The 12,712-nt window shown below is 55.8% G+C and overlaps 7 protein-coding genes across 10 annotated transcripts; 4 read left to right on the plus strand and 3 right to left on the minus strand.

The window, feature by feature from the left end:
• Positions 1-1,588, minus strand: KVP18_003918 (uncharacterized protein; the record flags this gene model as incomplete). Of its 3 annotated transcripts, XM_067956055.1 has the most annotated exons (2): positions 1-785; positions 813-1,588. In XM_067956055.1, coding segments are annotated over 2 exons (1,561 nt in total), but the record flags the coding sequence as incomplete, so codon positions are not given. The 3 variants fall into 3 exon arrangements, with proteins under 3 accessions (XP_067807004.1, XP_067807005.1, XP_067807006.1); XM_067956056.1 differs by lacking the exon at positions 813-1,588 and having other exon boundaries at positions 4-628; XM_067956057.1 differs by lacking the exon at positions 1-785 and having other exon boundaries at positions 809-1,588.
• A 48-nt stretch (positions 1,589-1,636) lies between these two features.
• KVP18_003917 (uncharacterized protein) lies at positions 1,637-3,904 on the plus strand (the record flags this gene model as incomplete). Its single annotated transcript, XM_067956054.1, has 1 exon — positions 1,637-3,904. One exon carries the CDS (start codon positions 1,637-1,639, stop codon positions 3,902-3,904), a length of 2,268 nt encoding a protein of 755 aa, XP_067807003.1.
• Positions 3,905-3,921: 17 nt separating this feature from the next.
• On the minus strand, positions 3,922-4,998 carry KVP18_003913 (uncharacterized protein; the record flags this gene model as incomplete). The annotated part of the gene is made up of 1 exon (XM_067956049.1): positions 3,922-4,998. The coding sequence occupies one exon, from the start codon at positions 4,996-4,998 to the stop codon at positions 3,922-3,924; it is 1,077 nt and encodes a 358-aa protein (XP_067806998.1).
• A 205-nt stretch (positions 4,999-5,203) lies between these two features.
• Positions 5,204-5,728, plus strand: KVP18_003916 (uncharacterized protein; the record flags this gene model as incomplete). The annotated part of the gene is made up of 1 exon (XM_067956053.1): positions 5,204-5,728. One exon carries the CDS (start codon positions 5,204-5,206, stop codon positions 5,726-5,728), a length of 525 nt encoding a protein of 174 aa, XP_067807002.1.
• Positions 5,729-5,762: 34 nt separating this feature from the next.
• Positions 5,763-11,126, plus strand: KVP18_003914 (uncharacterized protein; the record flags this gene model as incomplete). 2 transcript variants are annotated; one of them, XM_067956050.1, is made up of 4 exons in its annotated part: positions 5,763-5,822; positions 5,851-6,050; positions 6,079-10,860; positions 10,889-11,126. In XM_067956050.1, 4 exons carry the CDS (start codon positions 5,763-5,765, stop codon positions 11,124-11,126), a joined length of 5,280 nt encoding a protein of 1,759 aa, XP_067806999.1. The 2 variants fall into 2 exon arrangements, with proteins under 2 accessions (XP_067806999.1, XP_067807000.1); XM_067956051.1 differs by lacking the exons at positions 5,763-5,822; positions 5,851-6,050; positions 10,889-11,126 and having other exon boundaries at positions 6,179-10,864.
• Positions 11,127-11,159: 33 nt separating this feature from the next.
• Positions 11,160-12,199, plus strand: KVP18_005224 (uncharacterized protein; the record flags this gene model as incomplete). The annotated part of the gene is made up of 4 exons (XM_067949619.1): positions 11,160-11,243; positions 11,272-11,913; positions 11,942-12,093; positions 12,121-12,199. 4 exons carry the CDS (start codon positions 11,160-11,162, stop codon positions 12,197-12,199), a joined length of 957 nt encoding a protein of 318 aa, XP_067807007.1.
• On the minus strand, positions 11,737-11,970 carry KVP18_003915 (uncharacterized protein; the record flags this gene model as incomplete). Its single annotated transcript, XM_067956052.1, has 1 exon — positions 11,737-11,970. One exon carries the CDS (start codon positions 11,968-11,970, stop codon positions 11,737-11,739), a length of 234 nt encoding a protein of 77 aa, XP_067807001.1.
• Positions 12,200-12,712: the final 513 nt, after the last annotated feature.

Genomic DNA, 12,712 nt, shown 5'->3' on the forward strand with positions numbered 1-12,712 from the left:
TACCACCCATTCCATCTCCGCCAAACATGCCTCCCAGCCCACTTAAAGCATCTCCTCCAAAGAGACCTCCTAGCCCTCCTCCGCCACCCATCATCGACTCCGCTAAGCCGCCTAGGTCAGGCATGGCATCTGCCATTCCTTTCGGGAGCGCTGCCTTGGCGAGTTGGGTCAGGCCTTCAGAGGTCATCTGGCCTTTCTTTTGCATCTGTTGCATGGCGGCTGCCGCTTGCGGGTTCCGACCAAACATCTTCTGCATCTTCGATTTGGCAGCGGCGCCGCCACCACCCATCATTCCGCTCATGTTTTTCATCATCTTGGACATCATGCCATACTGTTGGACAAGCAGGTCTACCTCTACCAGCCGGCAACCCGATCCGCGCGCGATGCGCTTTTTTCGGGAGGAACACAGCGCGTCTACGCAGTCGAGTTCCTTCGTAGTAAAAGAATCGAGCATCACCAAGGACTTCTTCAGAAACGATGTTGCCATGGGCCCCTCCTCATCCATCCCGGGGGCGAGTCCTGGCAGCTTGGACATGAGACCCTGCACCCCTCCCATAGAGAGCATCATTTTGAACTGAGACTGAAGGTCACGGAAGCTGAACTTCCCCTTGCGCATGTTGCTAACCATGGACTCAGACACGTGCTCCTGAATCTCCTTGAACAGTCCTGGGATGTCGCCAAGCCCCAGAAGACCTCTTATGAAGGAAGCTGCGTCGAACGACTCAAGGTCTTGCAGGTGCTCCCCTTGGCCAATATAGGAAATCGGGGCACCGGTGGTCGTCACGCTGATTCACCCCAGGACTGCCACTCACGCGGTTATGGCGCCGCCTCCCTTGGCATGTCCATCTAACTTGGTGATGATGATGGAGCCGACGGGAACGGCTTCCTTGAAGGCCTCAGCCTGATCCTTACAGGCCTGTCCAATATGGGAGTCGAGCACGAATATGACGTCGTCTGGCTTGACAGCCTCGTAGACCACCTGCACCTCGCGAAAAAGGGCCGCTTCTTGCTTGTGGCGCCCGGATGTATCTACGATGATGTAGTTGTAGTGCTCCTTTCGAAAAATATCCACTCCTTCCCTTGCCAACACCGCGGGGTCCTTTTCGGAGTCGTTGCCGTAGAACGGTACTCGGATCTTCGCGCAGTTCTGCTTGAGCTGGTCGAAAGCGCCGGCCCTAAAGGTGTCCGCGCATACCAACGCTGCTCGGAATCCCCTTCGTTTGTAATGGAGTGCCAGCTTCCCGCAGGTGGTGGTTTTACCGGCACCTTGCAAGCCTACGGTCATGATTACGTTGCACTTGTCTTTTCGGGGCTTGAACGGCTCCTTGTCCACTTGTAGGATGTCCATGAGACTCCTAGCAATCGCCTGCTGTACAACGCGTCGGCGGTCACCGTCCTTCTCAGCTGCGAGCTGCTTCGTTATAGAGTCCTTAAGCTTCTTAACGGTCTGGATATTCACGTCAGATTGAATAAGAGCAGTGCTAAGTTCATTTATGAAGGCGCGTAAGGTCGGCTCGTCACATTCAGGCGCGGCATTCAGCTTTTTTATCGCTGAGCTGATCTTGTTGCCCAGTTCGAGCAGCACCATTCTGGTCACTCAGAAATGCCGAATAGGACCTGAGCCTATTCTTATTGGATGGACGACTTTGACCTTTCTGATCTCCCAGAGGAGTACATAGAACGGGATGTCTCTATGGAGGAGTCCTCCGAAGGACAGCTCGCTGACACTCGGAGGTTCTTCCTGTCCGTGAATCTTCCTGAAGAGGAGGAGGAGCTGGATGTCTCCGGCCACTCTTCTGTCGACAGTGCTGCCAGTCTGATCGACTTGATCCCCAAGGAGGCCGCCACAGCGGAGATGAAACGGCAGCTGGCTTTATTCTCATTGTACAGGTCCAAACCCGCGTTTGTTCGTCAGCTAAGTCTGTCCCTACGAAAAACGGAGCTGCTCTGCGCGTTCGCAACAGTCTCAGCGTTTTACTGGCTAGCGGAGCAGCCCCTCTTGAAGGCGACGGCATTGTCCTGCTTTCTTTACTCTTCACCCGAAAGACGCGACGTTCCGCACGTACTCATGTGGTCTTTAGCCGCCTTCGACGTCTTGGCTTGGCCCACCGACTGGCCGCCGCTGGTGCCGCCGATGCCTCTGTGGCTGGACCGCCACCCCTCAGGTCGTGTCCTACAACGACTTGTCCGGGTTGTCCGAACCCGCCGGGGCAACTCGGCAGCGATCACGGTGGTGCTGCTGTCGCTTTTAAAAGCACTCCAGTTACCTGTGCGACTCGTGCTCTCCTGTTCCCCCTTCACTACCGCGTCAGCTAAATCCGTCCGTGCTGATGTTGCCCGAAACTTCGAAACGTGGCAGCGTAAGCTGGGACGGCACTCAGCGTTGCTGCCCAAGCTTCCTAAGCTCTCATATGGACCACAGCCGTTGTGGCTCCAACGCTACTTTTGGAACGGTACCCCTCCTGCAGGACCTCAGCCGCTCCTGCTTTCGGCTGCTCCCGTTCTCTACCTGGAGGTGTATGTCGGAAGTCGGTGGACGTCGTTTGATGTGGGTACAGGCGCAGTGATGGAAAATGGCTGGACGCCTCTGATGGATTCAAACGTGGTTAAACTGCACTACCCTCTGCAGTCAGTCGGAAAGCCCTTCTCTCTCTGGGACGTCGACTCCGGTGACAGCGACAGTGAAGGCTCGCCGGCTTCTGAGGCGCCGGCTGTGGTCATCCCGGGAGTGCTTACAGACAAACACACGCCTCAGACTCTGTTCTGTGAGAAGGGAGGTCGTTTCGGTGACAGCTTCCCCGAAAAGGCACCTCTGACCTCCTATGAGGTTCAGGAGGAGGCTGACCGATTTTCTCAGTGCTTCACCAAGTACCGCAAGCCACCCTTCGTACACTTCCTCGCCGTGGCGCGTGGTGACAACGGTATCTATCGCGACGTGACCCGCAGGTACGCGGGCAGTTGGCAGGCGGTCTTGAAGGTGAGGACAGGGCCTTTGCACCTGTATATTGAGAGCCTGATCTCTCTGTGTTCAGCGTTGTTTCAAGTTCACGACGACAGACTCGACTACGCGAGGGCTCTAGACCGGCTGGATGAGTTTGCTTTACACCAGTTCTCTGCACGCGATCCTCTACCGACCTCCGCCTCTCTGATGCGCTCTCATCACCTGTATGCAACTGAAGGACTCCTCAAAGCCAATGAGGTAATTATTCCGAAGGAGCCTGTGCTGGGCTGGTTCAAGGGAGAGCCCGTGTATCCTCGTCGCAATGTGTGGCTGGCACGATCGCCGTCGCAGTGGCGGGGTCAGGGCCGGGATGTTCAGAAGGACCAGATACCTGTATTTGTACGGTTTCGGACTCTACGGGGGGAGCGTCAGGCAGTGCCCTACTTTGTAGAGTGGCAAACGAGGCCAAGTGATGCTGTTTTGGATAGTTCTCGCTGGGTTAACCTGGTGGGAAAGAGACCCACGCCTGCCGGGATGACCTGCCTGGATGAGGTAGATTTTCCAGGGCTATTCTCCATGGAGTTCCTAAAGAGAACACCGCACCGTGTGGCCTTCAAATCGTTCAGCTTCCAGAAAGGTCGTTTGAACCCTGTGAAGTCTAGCGTTCTTCTGAGCAACGAGCATGTGGAGCTGGTGAAGGCACAGCACGCAATTTTTTACGATCATCTGCGAAGGAAGCTTCACGCCAAGTACAACGACCGCATGAAAGCCCTTCTAAAATCACTATGCCGAGCTTTGGTATCACGACGTGGACTGATAGCCGACCGGCAACTCAATTCGCTGTCGCTAGAGTCAGCCAAGAAACGACGCCGTCAAGAGACGCAGGATAGGCTTCAGGGGTATATGAACGAGCAGGAAGGCGAGTTTAAAAAGATTGGCATTGACCCGCAGTCGTTTCAGTGATGTCATTCTGTTGGTGCTCAACATTTGTTCAAACAGTTGAGGGCTTCGAAGGACTCCTCCAGCCTCTGGATCAAAGACTCCTCAGCCTTCCTCATCCACACACGTGGATCGTAGAACTTCTTGTTAGGCTTCTCAGCCCCCTCTGGGTTTCCGATCTGCGCCTGCAGATACCCCTCCTTCTCCTTGTAGAAGTTAAGCACGCCCCTCCAGTAGCCCCACTGTGTGTCAGTGTCAATGTTCATCTTGACGACGCCGTGCTCGAGAGCCTCCCGAATGTCCTCACGAGTAGAGCCCGAGCCGCCGTGGAAGACAAAGGTACAGGGGTTGACCTCCTTAAGGCCGTGTTTCTCCCTAACGTACTTTTGGCAGTCTCCCAAAATCGAGGGCTTCAGCTGCACGTTACCTGGCGCGTATACGCCGTGGACGTTGCCGAAAGCAGCGGCGATCGTGAAGCGATGGGAAATCGCCTTAAGCGTGGTGTAGACCAGATCAATGTCATCAGGCGAAGTGTACAGCTTGGAGTTGTCAACCTTGGAGTTGTCGACGCCATCCTCTTCACCACCAGTGATACCGATCTCCATCTCGAGAGTCATGTTCATCTTGGCCATTCGCTCCAAATACTTCGCAGTGGTACCGATGTTCTCGGAGTGGACATCCTCAGACAGATCAATCATGTGGGTGGAGAAGAGAGGCTTTCCGTGTTTGGCAAAGTGCGCTTCGTTGGCGTCCAAAACCCCATCAAGCCACGGGAGGAGCTTCCTGGCGCAGTGGTCGGTGTGCAGCACAACAGGGACGCCGTACGCCTCTGCCATTATGTTGACGTGGTGAGCCATGGCGATGGAGCCAAGGACAGCAGCCTTCTGATCAGCGTTGCTTACGCTCTTGCCCGCGAAGAAGATAGCGCCTCCGTTTGAGGCCTGAATGATGACAGGGGAGTTCACTTTCTTGGCACACTCCAGCACAGCGTTGACGGTCGACGTGGACGTGACGTTTACGGCAGGCAAAGCGAACTTGTGCTCCTTGCAGTAGTTGAAAAGCTTAGTGACATCTTCGCCATGCACCACACCAGGTTTGAGGAAGTCAAGAACGCCCATGATGAATGTGAATATATAAATTTTCCTGGCAGCATCACATGAACTACAAATTCATATATGTCTAAATGCCTTGATGTGAAAGGGAGTTCTGGGCGCGAGGAGGCTGGATTCGTTCTGGTGGAGGCAAGGTGCGATGTCACCTTGCCGTTTTGTCCCAAAAATCAACGTTTAACCGGTCCGCACCATCGAGTCTCCCACTTATCACATGAAGCAGCCTAGGTCACACCCAACCGCCACCGTGACGACTCGCAAGGGCGAGCGCACCATCAATGTTTCTAAGGTACGGAAGTCCCTGAAGCCTGGTGTGGTATGCATTATCCTTGCCGGTCCCGCTGCCGGTAAGCGCGTAGTGTGCCTCAGAGTTTTGAGGAACGGGACGTTGGTCGTCGTGGGCCCCAAGAGTGTCAACGGCGTGGGGCTCCGAAGCATCAACCACCGCTACGTCATCGCGACATCCACCGTGATTGACGTCTCTGCTGTCGACACCTCGAAATTCGACGAGGCCTACTTTTCTGTTGCGAAGAAGACCAAGGGTGAGAAGAAGGCTGAGAGGAACTTCCTGCGACAAGGCCAGGACCCCGTCAAGGATACCACCCAGCTCACTCAGGACGAGGATGCATTGGACAAGCTGATTGCCCCCCTTGTTGAGAAGACCCCGTTCATGAAGCAGTATCTGTCCTCCAGATTCCGAGTCAACAAGCACAATGTTCCTCACCGTGTGAAGTTCTGATGATGTGAAACTTGGGAGTTCGAAAATTCGTGATATGCACTACAGCACGAAGCGGTCCGCTGCAGCGTTGCTAAGGCCCTTCGATAACCCAACAGTGAGGCTGGCCTTGAGGCACAACGCAGGAGACATCACGTGTGCTGGGTGACCTGCTGTTACAGCGCGATGTCTACACGTCTGACGTATCCGACACCGTCTTTCCTGAGGACTATATCCTTCAGCAGGTGGTAGCACCCCTGGTGCAGCGACTGGGGCGTAAGCGTCGGCGGTTAGAGAGACTCGCCTACGAGTCGTGCGTTCAGCCCTGGACTCTTCTACGACACAGGTGCGAACATCGCGGGCTTGACACACAGGTACACCCAGTGTCGTTTTCCGCCTCATGTCCCAGAATTCGTCGCGGCCTCTGCGGACTTGAGACTTCGTTCGCCGGTACCGGTGCCCCTCGCGGCGCAGATGCGGTGCACGACGGCACTGCTGGCGGAGCTTGACTGCGTGTTGATAACGCTTGGCCACGACGAGCGATCGTTGACACTTGACTGTCCGACACCAGTCCGAGTAGCGTTTGTGCGGCATGTCAGCAATTCAGCCGTCGTCACCGCCGGAGATGATGGGCTGCTCAAGGTATGGAGCACTCAAACGGGAAGACACCTGTTCAGCATCAGGCGCCACCTGAGCGAGATCTCCGATATCGACACGCATAAACAGTGGATCATCTCAGGGGACATATCAGGAGAAGTGAACCTATGCCGTCTGTTCGACGTCGGGTGGGAGCCTCAGCGTCAGTTCCGACTGGAGTCGAGTATACGGTTGGCGCGGTTCTTATGCTCCAGGCGGCTGGATGTCACCAACCCCGTGGGGGCCATAATGTGTCGCGACGAGGCCATCTCCTTCTTCCTGATGACGACTCTACTTGCTGGACGTACGCGCCCCGACGTAGTGGACATGCATAGTCTCCGAGGCGCGGAGATCTGGTCGTTTGACTATATGGAAGAGCGACCAGGGACCTTCTTGTTGGCTTTCGGGCTGGCACCTGACGGTAGTACCAGGTCCAGGCCTCCGGGAATCGTGTTTGTACGTCTGCATACAGGCCTGAATGGCGCTCGCGCTTCCTGGTGTGTCGAGGACGCCGCTAGCGCTGACGAGGCTGGAGAAAGGAACCGGAAGTACTTCCTCTCTTCGCATTTCTCAACAGTTGACGGATTCGGCGGTCGTGAACCCGTGTTCAACTCCGAATCCGAGACATCAGGGTCCGACACCAGTGGAGGGGTGGAATTCGACGTCAGACCGCCCCCAGCAGTGTTTTCCAGTGACCCTCCCGCGACCATTTGCGAGCTTGACTCCGTCGCAGATTATCACGCGGCATCAACGGACCTTCCTCACGAGTCGTCTCCAGACCCTGTCTTCTCCAACAGCGGATCCGCTCTGCTCACCACGGACGACAAGGGCTCAGTGGTGCTCTGGAGGGCCCCCCCCAACCCGCTCCTACGGTCCCACCTGGAGATGGTTCTCCCCGTGCGCGTTCGTGAGGGACGGTATCGCAAGCCTGCTCAGCCTAGCAGCGGTCGGCCGCGATCGCGTCCCGCCGATGGCCGGTTCACACTAAACAGCGCGTGCTGGTCCTGCGACGACCGGTTCGTCGTGGTGTCTGGCAGTATTGTGTCGGTAGGGTCCACGCGCTCCGCGGCGGCTCGGGACAGTGAGGTGAGCGTCTTCGATGCCCTGTCTGGCGCCAGGCGACATAGCATGTTCAGCAGTCTGGAGAAATCTCGACACTCACTCAAGGGCGTTGTCACAGTCCTTGCACCTCACCCTTTCGCGCCCCCCGTCGTACTTTGTGCGGAGTCCACCGGCCAGGTGTACATCCTGGACGTCGCAGAGGGTAGAGTCATCCGACACTGGCCTTCACGCCGGGTTTGCTCCTGGGTGGACGGTCAATGGCACCCTCAAGGGACGCAATTCAGTCTGACGACGCGAAACGGATGTGTGGCCTTCTTCAGCTTGCCTTTCAGCTGGAGCCCCTTCTCAGGTACACCATGTGTCCAGTTCCTACAGGAGGAAGCCACGCCTCTCGTGGATGAAGGGTACGGCACCCTTGTAGAAGAAGGGACAGGTCGACTACCTCACGAGGTCCCTAGGGGGCTTATTACCGACTCATGCAACGAGCCGCTTCCGGATGTTTTGCAGCCTTGGGCCGTGGGCCCTTTGGAAGAGTTTCGAAGTCGACCTCCGCGAGTCCCCACAGATTTGCCTCGGCCGCCTATGGAAGGCAGGCTGCCCTTGGTGAGATTCCAAGGCGGCTGGACTCCACTTACCGCGCTTGAGAGGCAGGGCGCACCACGACCAGTGATGTCTGAGGACATCACTGCTTTCTTTCATCCACCACTACTAGGAGCGGTATGCTCACGGGCCCATCCAGATCCTAGAGTTCCACTGCTCCCGCCCTGTCTGAATCCCCGGCGTCGGCCTCCTCGGGCTGAGCCCGCCACGAGGCCCATGACCTTAGCCGACCATATCCTTAATGGGCTCGACCTTCTGCGGAATCAAGTCGCGCTAGCGCCTTACTCCGTCCGTGTTCCCGCCCAGACGATCAACTCGCCTGCTGTCTCCCGCGTGCGCACACTGGAGTTGTTCACATGCGACATGAACCTGACGGTCACAGACTCGAAGGTGCCGCGCGCAGCCTCCAGGAATCCAGTGATGGACCCCCCTGTTGCTTGCGAGAGTTTCCTTCTCTCACAGCTAGCAGCCAATAATGTGGAACACCTCGACGCATCAGTGGTGAGGAGTGTTCGGGTGCTCCGTGAAGGCCGTAGTAACGAGGGTGTATGGGACGCCATGGAATGCATCGCGGAGTCCATTGGATTCGTGGGACTGGATATTTACCCTCGCCCACCAGAAAGAGAGCCCAGCGCCGTTCTGGAGTCGCTGCGAGGTATTGCCAGCATGGTGGAAGCGCGAATGGACGAACCCGTCTTTGAATCCAGCGACGACACTTTTGATGAGGAGAAGTCTGAGACTGAATCGTCGGAGAACCTTGTCAGCCATTACGTGGAGGATCTGACTTGTGAGTCGGCCAACGAATCCGCAAACGAGCTGCGTAATGTGGAAGTCCCCTGCTCGTCAGTCTCTACGGCTACGGAATCTGAGTCACTAGACAGCGAGCCGGACCGACCTGTAGTCCGCTCACGCCCTAAGCGGACTACAGCCTTCCGGCGACCTAACCACTTGCAGCCGCAGTTCGATTACGCCGCCGCCTTCCCCGAGCCCGTCGACGAGTTGCGCGCCCTCTGTGAGTACGTGGCGACTGTGGCGATCAACGACCGAAGGCCTATGCGTCGGAAAGCGGTGGTCGGTTCGCATAAGGATTTTGAAAGGGACTGTGTCTTCTGCCCTGATCGCGTGACGCCTCCAGACCCTCTGGCCGAGGCTCTCGCCACCGTGGTAGGCCAAGACGAACTGGACGCGCTGATGACAAATCTGCAGGTAGAACGCACCAGATCGATGCTGGAGGGGCAGTTCGTGGGCGGCTACTGGGCCAGGCTGGGCGGGTGGATGAAACTTGGAGACTACCAGTGCCACCATGAATGCTTTTTGTCCGCACTCATCTCCAGTTTCAACTTCTGCACCAATGAGTCCGGATCGAAGAGCAGAACCGACGAGGCACTCTTGAGACAAGAGGCGTTGCTCTCCTTGGGCGTCGGGAGCAGTCCTTGTCAAGGGGGCTGGCCCCAAGACCTGGAGCAGGCCTTGGAGTCTTACGTCGGCCATGTTACAGGTTGTGTGATCTCGGCGCTTGAAGATGAGGCCGGGCCATTTGTCACCCCATGCACTCGGTGCTCGCTGCCGCTGACCTCAACGACGTGCAAGTGTGGCCGCGCATTTCATCTCCCTTGCTACCGTGACGAGTGGATTGATTACTTTGTGTACACGTCTGATGGATGGACGGGTCCTGGGCGCATGCACTCCGATTCACCCTTGCACCACCTACTTCGCCAGGTGCCGTGGACCGTGCCGTTCTGCACTCGATGCTTCCATGACATCACAAGCAGAGGCGACAACTCTCACTTCGGACGCAAATATGCTGCACTTCCCCCTCGAGCTGAACCTTTCTGCTACCGCTTCATCGAAGGGCGCCCTTGGCACACGAAGCCTTCCATGACGGATAGTCGCGCATGGTTATCGCACCGAGATCCTGAGAGCGAACCTGACGTTGTGCCGCAAGTAGGTGAGGTCCTGAGGTTTTTTCCGGAGGGATTCGTGGAAACGGTTACTGGTGGTTTAGATTCCGACTTGCCACACCTTCTACCCCCGTTGGAGGTGGTGCGGCTACTTCTGTGTCAGCCGAATCTCCTGAGACTGGCCGCAGACTGTCTAGTGTTGGAAACCTGTCCCTGCTTCCCTGACTACTTGCCGAAGTCAAATCTCGCTACGCACCTGGAAGTGCGGTTGCTTGTCCTCCCTCCGCACCCAGACGCGCACTCGCTTGTCTGGGTCTCAATGACGCCCACTGCGACGGGGTACCTCTACCCTTCACGCTCGGTACAAAAGGCAGAGCAGTGGTTCTCAGGGCAGCTGGCAGCCCTGGAAGATGAAGGCTGTGTTCAAATCGTGGGCGACACGGCCATCAGAGTTGTGTCTCCCCCGACCGACCTCTCTGTCACGATCAAACTGGAAAACGGGACCTCCGGCGCCACAGTGGAAGGGCTGTGCCGGAAGGTTGAGAAGGGCTGTGTGTTGCCGCTTTTAGGATCCACTCTCCCTGGGTTCAAGCCGGGGCACGACATGGAGGACGGCTACGAAGGCCTCAAAGTGCGCTGGACGGATGACTCCAACCTCGTGGACTACGTTCACGTATGGGAGGCGATGGAGTTCGCCGAACCAGCTTGCGGGCTGTCGGTCAGAGACCGGGAAAAGCTGACCAGGATTACGGAGGTTGTCATCGGTTTGCCAGTTGAGTCCTGCCTCAAGTCGAGACGACGCAGTCAGAGGCATTCCAATTTGATGTTCCTGCCCTTTGTTAACCCCCTACCGTTTCCTACCCGAGGTGATGATGACAGCCTGTGGGTTAAGGACTACTGGCGGCAGATACCATTGCCAATATGTCTGATGACGATGTTAGAGCGGTTACAGAACGAGTGAGAGTGGACCAGGTTGTTGATTCAGGTACTACCGCAGGCCAGCAGCTTATTTTGCTGATCTAAACTTGCTGGTGACCAATGCTATCGAGTTCAACTGCCGAGATTCGCCCATGTCCGAGCTGGCCGCTCAATTGTTCAGACTTATAGTGGCATTGTACCAAGACCAGCCGACGCTTGACTGCCCAAACCAAGACGACCTGCAGCGGCTCTTGGCCGACGACTCTATCCGAAGAGAGCAGGTGCAGCGAGCCACAATGTCATGAGAACGTAGTTAATCTCTCAATTCTTGGAACTCAATGGCCGAACGCTTGGAGCGCATCTTGTCCGGTCTCGACCTAGTCTCTCTAGACGGACAGATCGACTCGCTTATGAAGTGTGCCGTGGGTTTTCCGACGGCGGCTGACTCAGACGCTCCCAGAGCGTGACGTTAAGGCCCTGTGTGACACGGCCCGCTCCATTCTGAAGGAGGAGCAAACGGTTCAACCAGTCAGTACTCCCGTCACTGTGGTTGGGGATATCCATGGACAGTTCTATGACTTACAGGAGCTCTTCAGAATTGCGGGCACTGCACCAGAAACGAATTTCCTGTTCTTGGGCGACTATGTTGATAGGGGGTTCTACTCCGTTGAGTCTGTTACGCTGGTCTTGGCACTCAAGGTGAGATATCCAGACCGTGTAACTATCATCCGAGGGAACCACGAAAGCCGCCAAACCACACAGGTCTACGGTTTCTATGACGAGTGCTTGAGAAAGTACCAAAGTGTCAACGTGTGGAGGATGCTGACCGACCTTTTTGACTACCTGCCTCTCGCAGCTGTAATCGGCAGGCAGATATTTTGCCCGCACGCGGGTCTTTCCCCACAGATGGAGACACTAGACCAGGTGAGGCAGGTCAACCGTTACGTTGAGGTGCCACATGAAGGCCCAATGTGCGACCTGCTTTGGTCCGATCCAGACGAAAGGGTTGGGTGGGGGATGTCGCCAAGGGGTGCTGGATATACATTCGGCGAAGACGTTAGTCAAGAGTTTAATCATCGCAACGGCCTCGAAGTGAGCGGCTGCGAATCTGTCAACGCAGATCATAGCCCGAGCACACCAGCTGGTCATGGACGGGTACTTGTGGACTCACAAGGAGTCCGTCGTCACCATTTTCTCAGCTCCGAACTACTGCTATCGTTGTGGGAACCAGGCGGCAATTCTAGAGATTGATGACTTCAATCACTTCCGGTTGTAGGAATCGGGGTTGTCAACACACAGTATCCAATTTGATCCGTCTCCTGAGCGAGTGCTACCCTCCAGTGAAGACGAGAACCGACTTCCTGACTATTTCCTGTAATGCCGAAGTTTCGAGCGCGTTGCTTTCGATGTCAATCTCGTTTCAATGGTAAATCTACCCATCGTAGGAATATGTTTATATACGCATCACTGTTGAAGGGTCCAGTAGACCAAAAAGGGAAAACTTTGCTCTACTGGTATACTTAGCACGTAAATCAGCTCTGAAAGGATCCTTAGCGCATTTTTTCCAACAATCGGAGCACGCGCATCTACGTTTCTGCTTGGTATTGCTGTCTTCTTCTTATCGTCTTCTTCTTATCGCAGGTACGATCTCTGCCGGAGCCGGATTTTTATTTCTTTCATTCAGAAGGCGTCATGAGATAATTAAAAAAACAATGGTCGTCGTGAGATTCCCACGTATGCTACAGTCCTCTTACAATCCTATAATAGAGTCAAGCGCAACCGGGTCTTCTTTCCCCGCTGTCTAAAAGGGTCAGAGTTGCCCCTGCCATTGACATGGCCATTGACATGGCCATTGACATGAGCTTAATTGTGTCTGAACTGAGTTCGCACA

Source organism: the organism of the source record quoted next (genome assembly GCF_019968955.1).
Source record: "MAG: Porospora cf. gigantea A chromosome Unknown PgA_NODE_670_length_12712_cov_359.027, whole genome shotgun sequence".
Classification (NCBI taxonomy): domain Eukaryota; phylum Apicomplexa; class Conoidasida; order Eugregarinorida; family Porosporidae; genus Porospora; species Porospora cf. gigantea A.